This window comes from Chlorocebus sabaeus, chromosome 9 (assembly GCF_047675955.1).
Source record: "Chlorocebus sabaeus isolate Y175 chromosome 9, mChlSab1.0.hap1, whole genome shotgun sequence".
Taxonomy (NCBI): domain Eukaryota; kingdom Metazoa; phylum Chordata; class Mammalia; order Primates; family Cercopithecidae; genus Chlorocebus; species Chlorocebus sabaeus.
Window position 1 is genome coordinate 99,006,991 of NC_132912.1, and position 14,755 is coordinate 99,021,745.

The window sequence follows — 14,755 nt, forward strand, 5'->3', positions numbered from 1 at the left end:
ACTCAGTCCACTTCCCTATAGCAAGTGCCACCCAATGCTTTCCCTAAAAGCTCAGTCCACTTCCCTATAGTAAGTGCCACCCATTGGAAACTAGCAAAGCATTCCAGGATTTCAGTATTTCTGAGATGCCATAAGAGCATTGGGGGAAAAAAAAAAAGGAGATGAAGAAGGGTAAGTATTGGGTGGGGAAAATCTTACCTCAACTTCTGACTGGCGGGGACGGTTATTTTATTAAGCTTGTCCATTCTGTTTGGTAATTGTAAGAGACACGAATAAGTGTCCAGTGATCACATCAGCAGTTCCCGGCCCTCCTAAGGAGCAGCATGGTAAGCCTCTGGTCTCAAGGGTTCCGGCCACTCAAGTCTGACTTCTGAGAGTGCAGGCTGCTGGCAAACACCCCTGCTCTAGGGAGAAGTAAAACTTGCCCGAGCACATAGTCAAGTTTCATGTTTCTACATAATCATGTGATCTGGATAGCCAGCCAGCTTGATGATTACTCCACGTTCTGTAAACTTTAATAGTGAAACCTACTGGGCATGCAAATTTCTTTCCAGCTGCTTTCTTTTACAATCAGATTTGTAACCAGGTTGGGACAAGTTTCTGGCTGGTCACTACTTCCTGTTTGTCCCAAACACATCTAGTCTGTTTCCAGCAGGTGCATGCTATAACTGGGAACTTCCTGGGCTCAAGGAAAAGCAGAGTAATCAAGTCCATCTGAACCTCTCTTGGAGACTTTCTGCTTGTTTGCATAAAGTCATGGATAAGCTTTTTCTACTTATAGAACCATTATATAAAAATGGCATTTTTGTGCTTTTCCCTCCCCTCCCCTGATGCGAGCAATATGTTTAAAAATAAATATCAGGGTGGCAGTGACATGGTGGTAACAGTTTACTTGGAGAATTAGAGTCTCTCTTTTTCTGGAGCTCTATTTAAAATGGGATGGGCAATTCTCTGTTCATCTGCGGGTAGGGATGAGTGACCCAGGAAAGGGGAGATGAACTCTGTCGTAAGATGTGCAGCCTCCTTATTGCCTGGTAGAGTCAGGAGTTACCTTGCCGATAGCCAGATGCTTTCAAACAAACCAGGATGTACCCAAAAGTCAGATGAGAACAAATCTAACAGTTTCACAACAGTGCAATTCCTACATCAGGCCATTCTGAAGTCCTAAAAGCAGAATGCCACTCCCCTCCTTGCATTTGCCTCTTCCTGTCCTGTCCACCGCTTGCTCATCACAGCCAGTGACACGCCAGACACGAGGCCATCTCAAGCTCAGACAGGTGCGGTGAGGTTGGGAGGGGCTGAATGTATTCAGAGAACTCTACTTCCCTCCTGGAAGACTTTACATTTCCTTCTGTCTAATCTGAAACATGCTCATTTATCTGTTGTTTAAAGAGCAGCCCACAGTCTAGGGTCAGGGAGGAAGAAAATGGGAGGAACCTTTTGTTCCTGGACATACTTTTTTGCAGCCATCAAGAATGCCCTGCTCACCCTTGTGGAATAAAGTACACATTTCCAACATTTATCAAGGGAACCAGTCTTCTCCTGGGTCAGAAGAATATACAGCAGGACAAAGTAAAGGGCTCTCAGTTACCTCTCCTGTTGTAGACCCAAGATCTGACTGAAGACAGTGGGGAAAGAGGAGAAGACAGAAAAGGGGAAGGAGGTGGAGGAAGAGAAGGAGGAGGAGGAGGAAGAAGCAGAGGAAGAGGAGACAGAGGAGGAGGAGGAGAAGGAACAGTGGCAATGGCAGAGGTGGAAACCGTGGATGGATTTCTTCCCTCCTGTGCCTCCTCTTTGCACAAATGGATGTTCTGTCTTTCTCCAGGTAACCTTGATTATTCACATTCATCACTGCCTATGAATTTCTGGTTTGACCGGATGTTTAGGAGCAGAATCTTCAGAGCTGTTGAAGGGTGGGGCCCTTCTGCTTGGCCAGGCCACTGACTTGGCCAGGCCAGCAAGAGAGCAGACAATGTTGCATGAGAAAAATGCAAGTGTTTGTCTCCTGCCATCATTCATTTTCCCCAATCTGGCTGCTCAATTTTCTTGTAGTGCATCCTGAAGGAGCTCTAGACCCTGCCTCCTGCTCTCCCATAGTTCCTAACTGAAAGAAACAAGTAGACTAAGATGGTAAAGGCACAGACGATGTCATCAAAGATCAGGAAATTCAGGCTTCACTGAATAAGATGATAATAGTCAGCTCGTTCTTTCTGAATTATTGTAAAATGCACCCCATAAGTCACTTGACTTTTCTCTCCACCAACAACTTTGCTCAACACCTGGCTGACAACTTCGTATTTCCCCAGAGAAAAAGACCAGAGGCAAAGGTTACACTTCTGCTTTTTCTTTTTACAGCCACTTGTCTTTCTTCTTTTTACTGTATTTAGTCTAACATGATGAAAATGAGAGACTATGTTTCCAGACTGGACATTTTGCCCCATGTGAAGTGCAGTGTGACAGCCTAATGTTCCAGGCCTGCCACAACTGCTTTGGCTTCTAAGCTGCTCCATGACTAAATGAAAATTTTAAATTATTTGCCTTTAATTTTGAAGTGGGGAAAATCTTTTTTTTTTTTTTTCTTTTTGGGACGAAATCTCACTCTGTCACCCAGGCTGGAGTGCAATGGTGCAATCTTGGCTCACTGCAAGCTCTGCCTCCCTGGTTCATGCCATTCTCCTGCCTCAGCCTCCTGAGTAGCTGGGACTACAAGCACCCGCTACCACGCCTGGCTAATTTTTTGTATTTTTTAGTAGAGACGGGATTTCACCGTGTTAGCCAGGATGGTCTCGATCTCCTGACCTCGTGATCCACCTGCCTCGGCCTCCCAAAGTGCTGGGATTACAGGCATGAGCCACCGCGCCCGGTCAGGGAAAACCTTTTTAAGCAAAACACAAAAAGGAAAAAAGTGATAAATCTAGATATATATAAATTTAAGCTTTTATGTGACAAATGCACCATAAATGAAAGTTAAAATACAAATGACAGGCCCCCATAACTGGATAACCAAGAAGGTTAAAGCAAAGATGGAAACTGATGATACTAAGTCTTAGCTGGTAACTTATAAAAGGAATGAGACCACACAACGTGGTTCCACAGCACACACAGAACAATATACCATGATAAGCCTTCAAGATCGGTCTACATAGCACAGTGGACATGGAAATTAATGAATCCCTAGATTCACAGATGAGAAATTGACAATCCCAACCTTAAAGAAAATTTGGAGTGCCTATGCACTGTGGCTAAAAGTATAAGGTGCAATCACTTTGGAAACAGTTTGGTATTTTCCAATAAATTTGATGGCATACATACCCATGACCCAGCATGGATCACAGATGTTGCGGAGCACTCCTAACTGTGTATATCAAAGGCATATGCTAGAATTTTCACTGAAGCACCATTTCTTTTCTTTTCTTCTTCTTCTTTTTTTTTTTTTAGACGGAGTCTCGCTCTGTTGCCTAGGCTGGAGTGCAATGGAGTGATCTTGGCTCACTGCAACCTCCGCCTCCCAGGTCCAAGCAATTCTCCTGTCTCAGCCTCCCTAGTAGCTGGGAATACAGTTGCACACCACCATGCCTGGCTACTTTTTGTAGTTTTAGTGGAAATGGGGTTTCACCATATTGGTCAGGCTGGTCTTGAACTCCTGACCTCAGGTAATCCACCCACCTCAACCTCCCAAAGTGCTGGGATTATAGGCATGAGCCACTGCATCCGGCCTAGTCACTGTGCCCAGCCACCATGTCTCATGGGGGAAAAAAAGGCCCTGGAAATAATCCAATTGTCTGTCAACTGGAAAACAAATAAATTAATTGTGACATGTTTTCATAATGGAATACTATTCAACAGTGAAAATGAGTGAACTCCAATTGAGTGAACTTGAGCAATAAAGGCAAGCTAAAGAAGTGTATACGGCATGATTCCATTTATATTAAGGTTAAAGACATGTAAAACTAAGTAATATGTTATTTAGGTTACATACATCTATGGTAAAACCAAAGAAGGGAATGAAAAATGAATAAGTCACCAGGGAGCAGGATTGGAGCGAAGGGACATGCAGGGTTTCCAAGCAATTTTAGTATATTTCTTAAGTTGAATGGTGGGTATAAATGTTCATTTTATTGTTATTCTTTATAGCTTATGAATATTGTAGGTATTTTATATTTAACACAAATAAATTTTAAAAGAGCTGATCTATCTTTGAACTTGTGTTGTAATAACAACAAAAAAAAAAAAAAGAAAAAGAAAAAAAAAGGAAAAATATCTGGTCTAGAATTATGGGGCAAGGGCAAGACAGCATGCCTAAACCTAAGTCAGATGGTGATGATCCACCATCTCTGTGAGATGATGAGACTTGAGAACAAGAAGACGGATTGTACTGCTTCTTGGGGTTGAGACCCAACCAGCCCTGGTTTTTCTTGGGCTCTTTGCCTTGCATCTGTGGATGACAACTACAACACCATGTTTATTGAATGCTTTCTGTGTTTCCTGTACTATGACGACATTCATTTTACATGTGAAAAAACTGATTCTGAGAGAGGTTAAGTAAACCGGTCTAAAGTTACACCACTCATCAATGGAAAAGCTGGGATTCAAACCCCAGTCTGTTTCCATAGTCTAAGCTACTAACCATAGACTCTGCCATTGCAAGACAGATTTTCTGTTATTCAGCAGACAGCCCTGCTCTGGCATCAGGCACCAACTTAACCATGACCTTGGGCAAGTCTTTTAGTCTCCCTCACCTCAACTTCTTACCTCTAGAGCAAGAGATTCAAAGAGGGGCTTGGGCTCCATCTGACTTGGAATCTGGACACTGCCAACGTGCACAGAAACTGGTTCGTGCCAGTGGAAACATTCACAGAATTTTTAGAAGAGAAGTCTTGACTTCTCTTTACTAGACTGCTTCCCAAAGAAGGGCTCAGTGGCTGTGGCAGTTTACAGTGCCTTGGAGGGAGTCCAAGTCCTCACTGGAACTGGAAAGTTAGGCACAGTTCACTATCTTCTCTGCTACCCACCCACTGATGGCTTTTCCCTTGCCAGGGCCAGTTTAGGCAAACTGCCACAGGAAGTTGGCAAGGTGTGATGTTGGTGCCATGCAATCTGGTTCTATGCAGAACTATAACCTATTTCCAAAAGGCTCAGCTTCACAACAGCTCCATGGGGCCAAAGGGTACTATGGTCATTCCCATTTTATGATGTGAAGTCTGATCCTCAGAAGGGTGACAAAACTTACTCAAGGCCTCCCATCTTCTTGACATCTGAGCTAGGGCCTTTAGCACCCAAACCATTCACCCACCTTTCCTTTCTTGTGCTGGCCCCCTTTCTCAGGGTTGGGACAGGGATGCATCCTGCAGCAACCACAGACCCAGTAGCTTTCTCACACACGCGGGCCGAAGTGGCAGGAGCTTGCGGATGGACAGGCCCATGCCTGGTTTTCTCAGCCAGTGCCAGTGAAGGGCCAGAGGGAAAAAGGTTGGGAGGAAGCTAAGGAGCCTGGGTAAGCCAGTGGAGGAAACAGCAGTAGAGACTAGGGAAAGGCAAAGACAGACAAGGAAGCATAGCAGATGCTGGCAGTGGTTTTCTGTTCTTCTTTTTTGTGGAGACAAGTGGTAGGAAGGGAGAAAGAAGGAAGAAGAGAAGACATCTGAGACTTGAGCAAATGGGCAAAGGCCCTTTTAGGCTCAAGGTTTTACTTTCTGTGAGACAAATTGGTTCCCTATTTTATCTTTTCAGTAAACTCAACATTCTATACATCAGATTAGCATGGAGTGCATATCTGTTTTATTAGGAGAATGGCTCAGATGAAAACACCATTTACTCATTGCATCCAGGCAAGCCTCTATTGGCAAGAACATTACAATAGCCTAATATTTGGATGGACAACTCCTGGCCTGTGCGTCATCTTTACCTCCTCCTTTGCCTTCTGTCCTCAGAGCCAATCTGCCAACAAGATTCTCCTTGGAAGTATTTCCACATTTACCCTGCTCTCACTATAGCCCAGGCCCCCACTTGGTTCACTGATCAGCCTCTTGCTCTTTCTCAGTAGTGAGATCCAGCCCTAATCTCATCCCCATGCCTCCAGCTGCTGACCCTTCTTAAGGACCTCAGAGGAATTTCCTTTCTTCTAGAACCAAGTACCAAAGTCATTCATGCCTCACTGTGACTGAATCTCCTCGATGGTGCATCTTATTCCTCACTAATTCCCAGGAGGTGACCATCCTTTTAGTCAGACAGGTCATCAAACACTCCTTTCTCCTCATCAGTCACATGGCCCAGCCACTAGTCAGAACCACCACCCAGAAGTAAAGAAGCAGATACACAAGGCCCTAGGAAATCAGGAGGCCAGGTAGTTTCCATCAGTCAGGGCCATTATGGAGCCAAAGAGCAGGCAAGGGTGGAGAGGCAGTTTTCTATCCAAGGAATGGGTGTATCGGAGATGTGGAAAGCTGAGATAACACTCATGACCTCCAGGAGGTGAGGGTCTATGATATGGTTTGTCTGTGTCTCCACCAAAATCTCAACTTGAATTATATCTCCCAGAATTCCCACGTGTTGTGGGTGGGACCCAGGGGAAGGTAACTGAATCATGGGAGCTAGTCTTTTCCATGCTATTCTTGTGGTAGGGAATAAGTCTCATTAGATTTGATGGGTTTATCAGGGGTTTCCACTTTTGCTTCTTCCTCATTTTCTCTCGCTGCTGCCATGTAAGAAGTGCCTTTCACCCTCCACCGTTATTATGAGACCTCCCCAGCCATGTGGAACTGTAAGTTAAATTAAACCTCCTTTTCTTCCCAGTCTGGGGTATGCCTTTGTCAGCAGTGTAAAAATGGACTAATACACTCTATCTGCCCTATGTCCTCAGTAGCAAATGCTGTGGCTATTGATTATCATTTTCTGTTACCTTTTATCTGATGAAGTTTGACTAGTCTCCCAGTCTTTCTACTTAGGCAGTCCATCTGGATTCAAAGGGTCCCCAAACAAAAGCAGAGCAGACTTGAGCAAATATTTTATGTTCTTAAAGATTTCATTGTCTCCAATTCAATATATGTTTGTGATCCCAGTCCCATCATAAAGATATCATAAAGATTTCCATTATCTCCAATTCAGTGTATAAATTTAATGTGATCCCAATAAAAATACCAAGAGGATCCTCTCCCTCCTCCCATGCCAGATCTAGACAACTTGACTCTAACATTTCTGTATGAAAATAAACCAGCAAGAATAGCCAAGAAACCCTTGAAAAAGAAAATCAAGGAATGGGAAGGGACTGGCCTTCCTAGACATTAAAGTACAGTATGAAGCCTCTCTAATAAAAACAGCATGATATTGCTGCATGACCAATGGAAGTAATGAGAAAATATGTAGATAAATAAAAGATTGTAAACAAATTAAGTATATTATGAATGTGGCATATCTAATGGGGAAAAATAGGCTTTTCAATAAACAGTACAATTGCACAGCCATTGGGAAAAGTACAAAATTTAGATTCATACCTCAAATCAGAGTGAACTCCCAATGGATCAAAAATCTAAATGTAAGACATGAAGCCATAATATACCTGAAGAAAACAGAGTTAAATTTCTTTATAACCTTATCCATGATTTAAAATCTAGAACTAATAAAATAAAATCTTAATAAATTTAACCAGAAAAACATAAAAATATTTTTCATAGCAAAAAACACCATAAGCAGTATCAAAAGATAAAAGATAAATTGGGAGTCAAGAGTTGCATCATATATCACAGAACCAAAGGCTAATATCTCCTTAATAGGTAGAGATCCTAAAATTTGAGATGGAAAAAAAACCCAACTAGATAAAAAGAGGGCAAAACCATGAACACGAAAGGCAGGAGGCCTTTAAATGGATGAAAAGTATGCTTAACTACACTCCTATTAAGAGAAAGATTATTATAATCATGCTGAAGAAATATTTCAGATAAGCAAAAACCTAAAAGTCTGATGATGGTGTCTGTTGTTAAGGCTCTGAGGAAAAGACACCCTTTGCTTGCAAAATGTTATACTCCCCTAGGAGGGGATATGGCAATGAGGTAGGAGGTGGGGCTTGGACACCAGACCAAATTGAGGACTATCTAAAACAAGTCAGGCTGGAAGCACCTCCCCATAAGACACACCCACCAGTGTGCCATGTCAGTTTACCATTGCCATGGCAACACCCAGAAGTTACCACCCTTTTCCGCGGCAATGACCTGACAACATGTAAGTTACCACCCTTTTCCTAGAAATTGCTGCATAAACTCCCCCTTAATTTGCATGTAATTAAAAGTGGATATAAATATGAGTGTAGCTCTGCCTCTCAGCTGCTACTCTGTGCACACCATCTATGAGTAGTCCTGCTCTGCAAGGAGCAGTACTTCTGCTGCTGCTGTAGGCTGCCGCTACAATAAAAGTTGCTGTTTAACACTTGCTGGCCCTTGAATTCTTTCCGGGACAAAGCCAAGGACCCACTGGAGCTAAGCCCTGATTTGGGGCTTGTCCATCCTACATCAGCAGTACCTAATAAAATTACTAGAATTTACCTTATGACCCAAGCAACCTCAATTCTAGGAATCTATCCTGAAGATACACCTTCACGTATGTACATATGCAACATCTGCACACATTTATTGCAGTTTTATTGGCAATAGCAAAAGATCAGAGACACCTAAATGTCCATCAATGGGAAACTGGTTGAATACATTTTCTGTATTCACACACACACATACATAGGCACTTGTTATTGCAACAATAAACACTGGACGGGTAAATCAGAAGCTAATAAAAGTAGTCACCCATGGGAGGCAGAAGGGAGCTGGAAATCGTGGGAAAGTGATAGGGATTAGATAGATTCTCTGGATCTATCTGGATCTATCTTTTTTTGTTTGTTTGTTTTGAGATAGAGTCCCATTTGTCACTCAGTGCATCAGGCTCCCTGCAGCCTCAACCTTCTGGGTTTAAGTGATCTTCCTACCTCAGTGCCTGAGTAGCTGGGACCACAGGCAGACACCACCATGCCCAGCTAATAGTTTGTGATTTTGGTAGGGATTGGGTCTCACCATGCTGCCCAGGCTGGTCTCAAATTCCTGAGCTCAAGTGATCTGCCAGCCTTGGCCTCCCGAAGGTGTAATTACAGGCGTGAGTCACCATGCCCGACCTGGATCTATCTTTTTATGAAGTTTTGACTTTTAAACTAGGTAACCATTTGACATAAACTAAAAAAAAATTAAAAAATAAAAAAACAATTAAGGCAAACAAAAAAAGGCAAATCTTAAAGACAAAAATAAACAGAAACAAATGAATTTAGCTGGTAACATATCACAGAGGAGAGAATTATTTCAAGTGACTCTTTAACACAGTCCTCTGAGCATTCTCTGTGAAACTTATTCTAAGAATAAAAATAATTGCAAAGAAATCTTGAACTTTACTCAGTATTTTTATTTTTAGTAGTAAAACTGTGGGTTTTGCTGTTCGAAGTGAAATTTTGTATATTGTATGAAAAATTAGTAGGAATGAAGATTTTTAGTATAGGAGAAAAAAGTAAAAATATAAAATCAAAGAAGAAAAAAACTTGATAATTTTAAATTTGATGGAAAATATCAATCTGAACTCATGATTTTTCTAGCACCAGACACTGAAAAGTCCTAGAAGCAGTGATAGTCCAAATTTTACATACATCAAAGATGCTCAATTACAAATATAATAAGAAAAGAATTCTCCACTAAAAGGAACCAGGTTCTCCTTGAAGAAAAGGTTGATTTCAGGGAAGATAGAAGGTGAACCTGGACTACCTTGTGCCATAAAAGTACACACTCATGGGACGGAGAAGGGAGCTGAAAATAGTGGAGAAGTGATACGGATTAGATAGATTCCCTGGATTTTTTTTTTTTTTTTTTTTTTTTAAAGACAAGTTCTCACTTGTCACTCTGGCTGGAGTGCAGTGGCGCCATCGTTACTCACTGCAGCCTCAATCTCAATCTCCTAGGCTCAAGCAATCCTCCCACCTCAGCACCTGAGTAGCTGGGACCACAGGCACACACCACCATGCCCAGCTAATGTGGCACAGATCGTTGAAAGAGGCACATAGGAGCAGATCTTTGAAAGAGGGTCCAGTAGACAATTTTGGGACAATTTGAGCATTTATAAAAAAGTGACTGTAATTTATTTTAAACATGAAACAAATAAAAATCCACCAGTCCATAAAAACATAACCAAAAAGCAAAGTCATTTGCCAACACTGAAGGTAACTATTCCATCAACTTTTTAATTGAAAATTTAAAACATTAAATCAGTTGGAAATTAAAGAAGAATAAAGCAATTACCCTGATGTGTTTAGGAGAAATCAAAAATCCTGAATTTTCACAGAATACTAGCTAATAAATGTAGAATGAATGGTAGAATTAGAAAACTACCATTTTTCAACTCCAAATGGAGAATTTATTTAGGTAAGGGTCATCAATTAATGCTAAAACTAGTAGGTAAAATGTTGTTGGGGAGCATCATATCCCTATGACATCACAAGGTATCAAATTCCCACGCCCGAGGCTGCTGGCTGATTGCAAGGCTGACCTTTACAGAGTTGACAACTGACTGCCACTCACATGATCAAATTCAGCATTATCCATTTTGCTTCCGATGCAAGATGAAGTACATCTCACCTATGAAATATCTCAATTTAATCAACTTTTAAATCTAACTTCCAGCTTATACAGAGTGAACACATAATGAATCATCCAAAGTAGGGCATCTCTGGGAGGGAAAGAAGATTCAACTAACAATTATGCCAGGACTGCAGGTGTAATCAGGGAAGACATTCCCAGGCAAACTGGAATGTGAGATCCTGCTAAGTTTAGAGGAAATAAAGGGGATATAGGAACAGGCTGAACAGCATTAAGAGAAAACAATTATAATAATTTAAAAATCCAGATGTAGAAATTCTACAAGACTACCACTTGGTCTTCTTAATGTTAGAAGACCAAGGATGCTAGATGGTATTAGGGAATTGTTGATGTTCTTAGGTATGGTAAGGGTACTGTGGTAATGTAGAGGAAGATCCTTATTCGGATATTTTTGGGAGGTACACTGATGAATGTAAGTTTTAAATGTCATGATGTCTATAACTTATTTTCAATTGGTTCAAAAAAATGTTAGCAATGATCAAAATTGGGTGATGAGTGTATGGGTATTCGTTGTACCAGTCTTTCAGTTTTGCTACTTATTTGAAATTTTCATGTAAGAGTTTTAAAAATGGCAGGACTTGGAATGTCTCTAACCCTCAACCCTTTCTAGAGAGTCATCTGGGATATTGGAACTGCCTGGTGTCCCAGGCCTCCTCATCAATACTGTCTCCATCAAGGAGAAATCCTACCTGGGGCTCTCCTGGAATAGTCATCTCATCTCCCAAATATTGTTCCAATCTTGACCATTTTCTTATTTCTCGTGGCCTGTCCAAGTCTCACTCACCGTCAATGGCCACTTTCTTTTGGAAGCTTGTCCTATTTCCTTCTAGTCCACTTGGGCCTCTACTCTGATCTCCTCTATCTTCCTGTCTTTTGACCATAGTTTTGACTTATTTTTCATAAGTATATATCCTGTTACCATGATAAAATTATAAACATCCCAGCAAAATGACTATATTCTATTTCTTAGGCCTTTCTCTATGGCAAGCAAAAAACTAGAACATTCTTTGTACATAATAAATATTTTCTGAGTTAAATGTGGAAGTTATTAAAAGACATCGACAAAAAAATAGTTGTGAGATGCAAGTACTTTTCAAACTCAGGAACTGAATTGATGTTGAAAATCATTGATATTCTAATTGTTTACCTATGCCAAATGGGGAACTACATGGCCATGGAAGCCCTGCTTTCCAATCAAAGTATTTCTTTCAACTGAGCCTGGTCATAAACTAAGAGTTCTTTTCAAAATGTGTTCAGGAAGTCACTACTAAGTACTCAGAGCAGACGGTCCAGCAGAAATGTATATGTCAGACTGTCCAAAGAGAAGAGTAAGGAATCAAACTTCCATCTCCTAGAACTCACCATCTGTCATTAACGCCAGTGCTACAGTCTCTTTCATATTGTCTCTCCGATTCCACTTGCACGTCTTACCTACCTCCAAACTCTACTTTTAGTTCCCTAACTATCTAAAGGGATCCCTGGACTCTCCAGGCTTCATTAGCATTTCCTTTACTATCATCCCCGGAACAGTCTCCACTGGACGATGGTAGCCCCTGCAGTATGGGACCTGGATTCCCTTTTCTTCAAAGTGCTGTAATATTGGACTACATTTTATGCCCTGCATTAGTCATAATTTGTCAGATCTGGAATAGGCCTTTGAGAGAAAGCTGCCAGATTTAGCAAATAAGAATACAGGATGCCCAGTTACACTTTAGATAAGCAATGCTTTTTCAGCAAGAGCACATCCCAAATATTGCATGGTGTCCTGTCTTTTATCTGGCAAATCGGAGATGAGGAAACCAAGGCCTAGAGAGTGAACTGACTTGCAAAAGTCCATTTTAGAGAAAAACCCCAAGCCAGAAAAAAACAAGAGCAGAAAGAACTAAGATCTCCTTACTCCTGACCCATGTATAATGTTTTTGTGTGAGTGTGTATAAAAACAACGTCTGTGGTCAAGATGTGTTGAATCAGTACAAGGAAGCAAATTTCTCATGAAAAAAAAAAATTGTACTTGCTTTTCTATTAATTATTTAACCAAATAATTTGGGCCCCTAGGGTGAAATGGCTTAAGGAAATTCTTAGATCTCCAACCTGAGACTATCTGAGTGGAATAATTCAAATTCCTTCTTAACAAATGGCAAACCAAAGACTGGACAGACTGGAAATATCAAAGAATGTGTGTGGAGCTGGACTGAGGGAGCTGAATGTATCACTAACATCCTTCCGGACCACGACTGCCAATCTGTGTGATTTCAATGTTCTACTTTTTTACAAATGAGAAGACCCTGGATATAAAGTGCAACAAATATTTATAGAAAGCCACTTTTTAGGAAGAAATCTTTTTAGATATTCTATAACGTTACTGTCTTTCAAATCAATACATAACTGGCTAATATTCCAATAGGAAAATGTGCAAAGAACACAAAAGATTAATTCACAAGAGAAGACATCCAGATGGCTGATAAAAATATAAACCAGCTCACAATCCTGCTAAACCAAAGAAACACAAATTAAATCAAGTATAAAATACCACTGATTTTTTAACCTACCAAAGTAAGCTTTTAAAAAGTTATAAAATTCAGGTTTGGCGAAGGCATTGTTAAATGGGTGCTCTTGCCACTGACAGGACAACAAATTGATAGAAACTTCCTAGAAGGCAGTTTGGTTCTAGGTATTAGGATTCTTAAAATGTTCATATGTTTAAAAGAAAAATATAAAATTTTATTAATTTTTCCTAAGTGTAGAATTATTTATACCAGTATAGAATTAGAAACGATGTAAACATTCAACAATAATATAACTTCAAAAATTATGATATAGCCATGAGTGGAATGCTCTGCAGCCATTAAAAACAGTGTTTTCAAATAATCTATAACTATATAGGAAAATCTTCACAATGGACCAAAAAAAAAAAGGGCAGGGCCCGAAACTGTCCATATAGTTTGATTCAGGTTTTATAATCTCACACACCAATACAAAGGAAAACACACTGATATATTAAGTGTAAGTGTGATTCTCTCTGAGTGATTATCATATCCACTTAAAAAATGTTCCTAAATTTAAAGAATCTTAAAATCTTAAGATCTTTGGATTTATTTTTAAATTACAGTAAAAATTTGAAACATACTTTGTATACAGGTAAAATATAACTGCTTTGTATAAGTTCCTTACAGCTGCCATAACAAATGACAACAAACTTGGTGACTTAAAACAACAGAATTTATTTTCTCAAAGTTCTGGAGACCAGAAATCTGAAATCAAGGTGCCAGCAGGGCCATGCTTCCTCCAAAGGCTCTCGGGAAGAATCCTTCTTTGTCTCTTCCAGCTCCTTGTGACTCCAGCCAGTCCTTGGCTTGCGGCTGCATAGCTCAAATCCCCACCTCTGTCTTCCCATGGTCTTCTCGCTTCTCTCCAAGTCTCTCCTCTGTGTCGCTTATCGGGACACTTGTTATTAAATCTAGGGCCCGCTCACTTAATCCAGGATAATCTCAAATTGGCATCCTTAATATAATTAAATCTGCAAAGACTCTCTTTCTAAAAAATGTCACATTCACAGGTTCTAAGGGTTAGGCAGTAGACTTATCTTTTGGAGGACTACCATTCAACCTGGACTCTGGAGGCGGGACTCTGACACCGACCAAATTGAGGGACTAGCAAAAATAGGTCTGTGGCAGAAGCACCTCCCCCTAAGGCACACCCAACAGTGTGCTGTGTCAGTTTATCACTGCCGTGGCAACACTCAGAGGTTACTGCCCCTTTCCATGGCAACGACCTGACAACCTGGAAGTTACCTCCCTCATCTTAGAAATTTCTGCAGGAAATTTCTGCATAAACCACCCCTAAAAGTGGGCATAAATATGAATGCTTCACTATCTCTGAGCTGATGCTCTGGGCACATTGCCTATGGGGTAGAACCTCTGCTGCTGCTGTACACCACTGCTTCAATAAAAGTTGCAGTTTAACACCACTGACTACCCTTGAATTCTTTCCCAGGTGATGCCAAGAAGGCTCCCAGGCTAAGTCCCAATTTGGGGGCTTGCCTGTCTTGCATCAAACCCACTATATACCCTAAGATCGTGGTTTTA

The 14,755-nt window shown here is 40.8% G+C and overlaps 1 protein-coding gene across 2 annotated transcripts in view; it reads right to left on the bottom strand.

Moving 5' to 3' along the window:
• Nucleotides 1-6,937, bottom strand: part of BLNK (B cell linker) — an 89,609-nt gene extending 82,672 nt beyond the window's left edge. Inside the window, exon 1 of one of the 2 annotated variants that reach the window (XM_073019220.1) lies at nucleotides 199-6,937. In XM_073019220.1, coding sequence (XP_072875321.1) covers nucleotides 199-245 — 47 coding nt within the window. In that variant the 5' untranslated portion in view covers nucleotides 246-6,937. The remainder of the gene's footprint in view (nucleotides 1-198) is intronic. The other variant, XM_007963706.3, reaches the window with a different exon arrangement.
• Nucleotides 6,938-14,755: the final 7,818 nt, after the last annotated feature.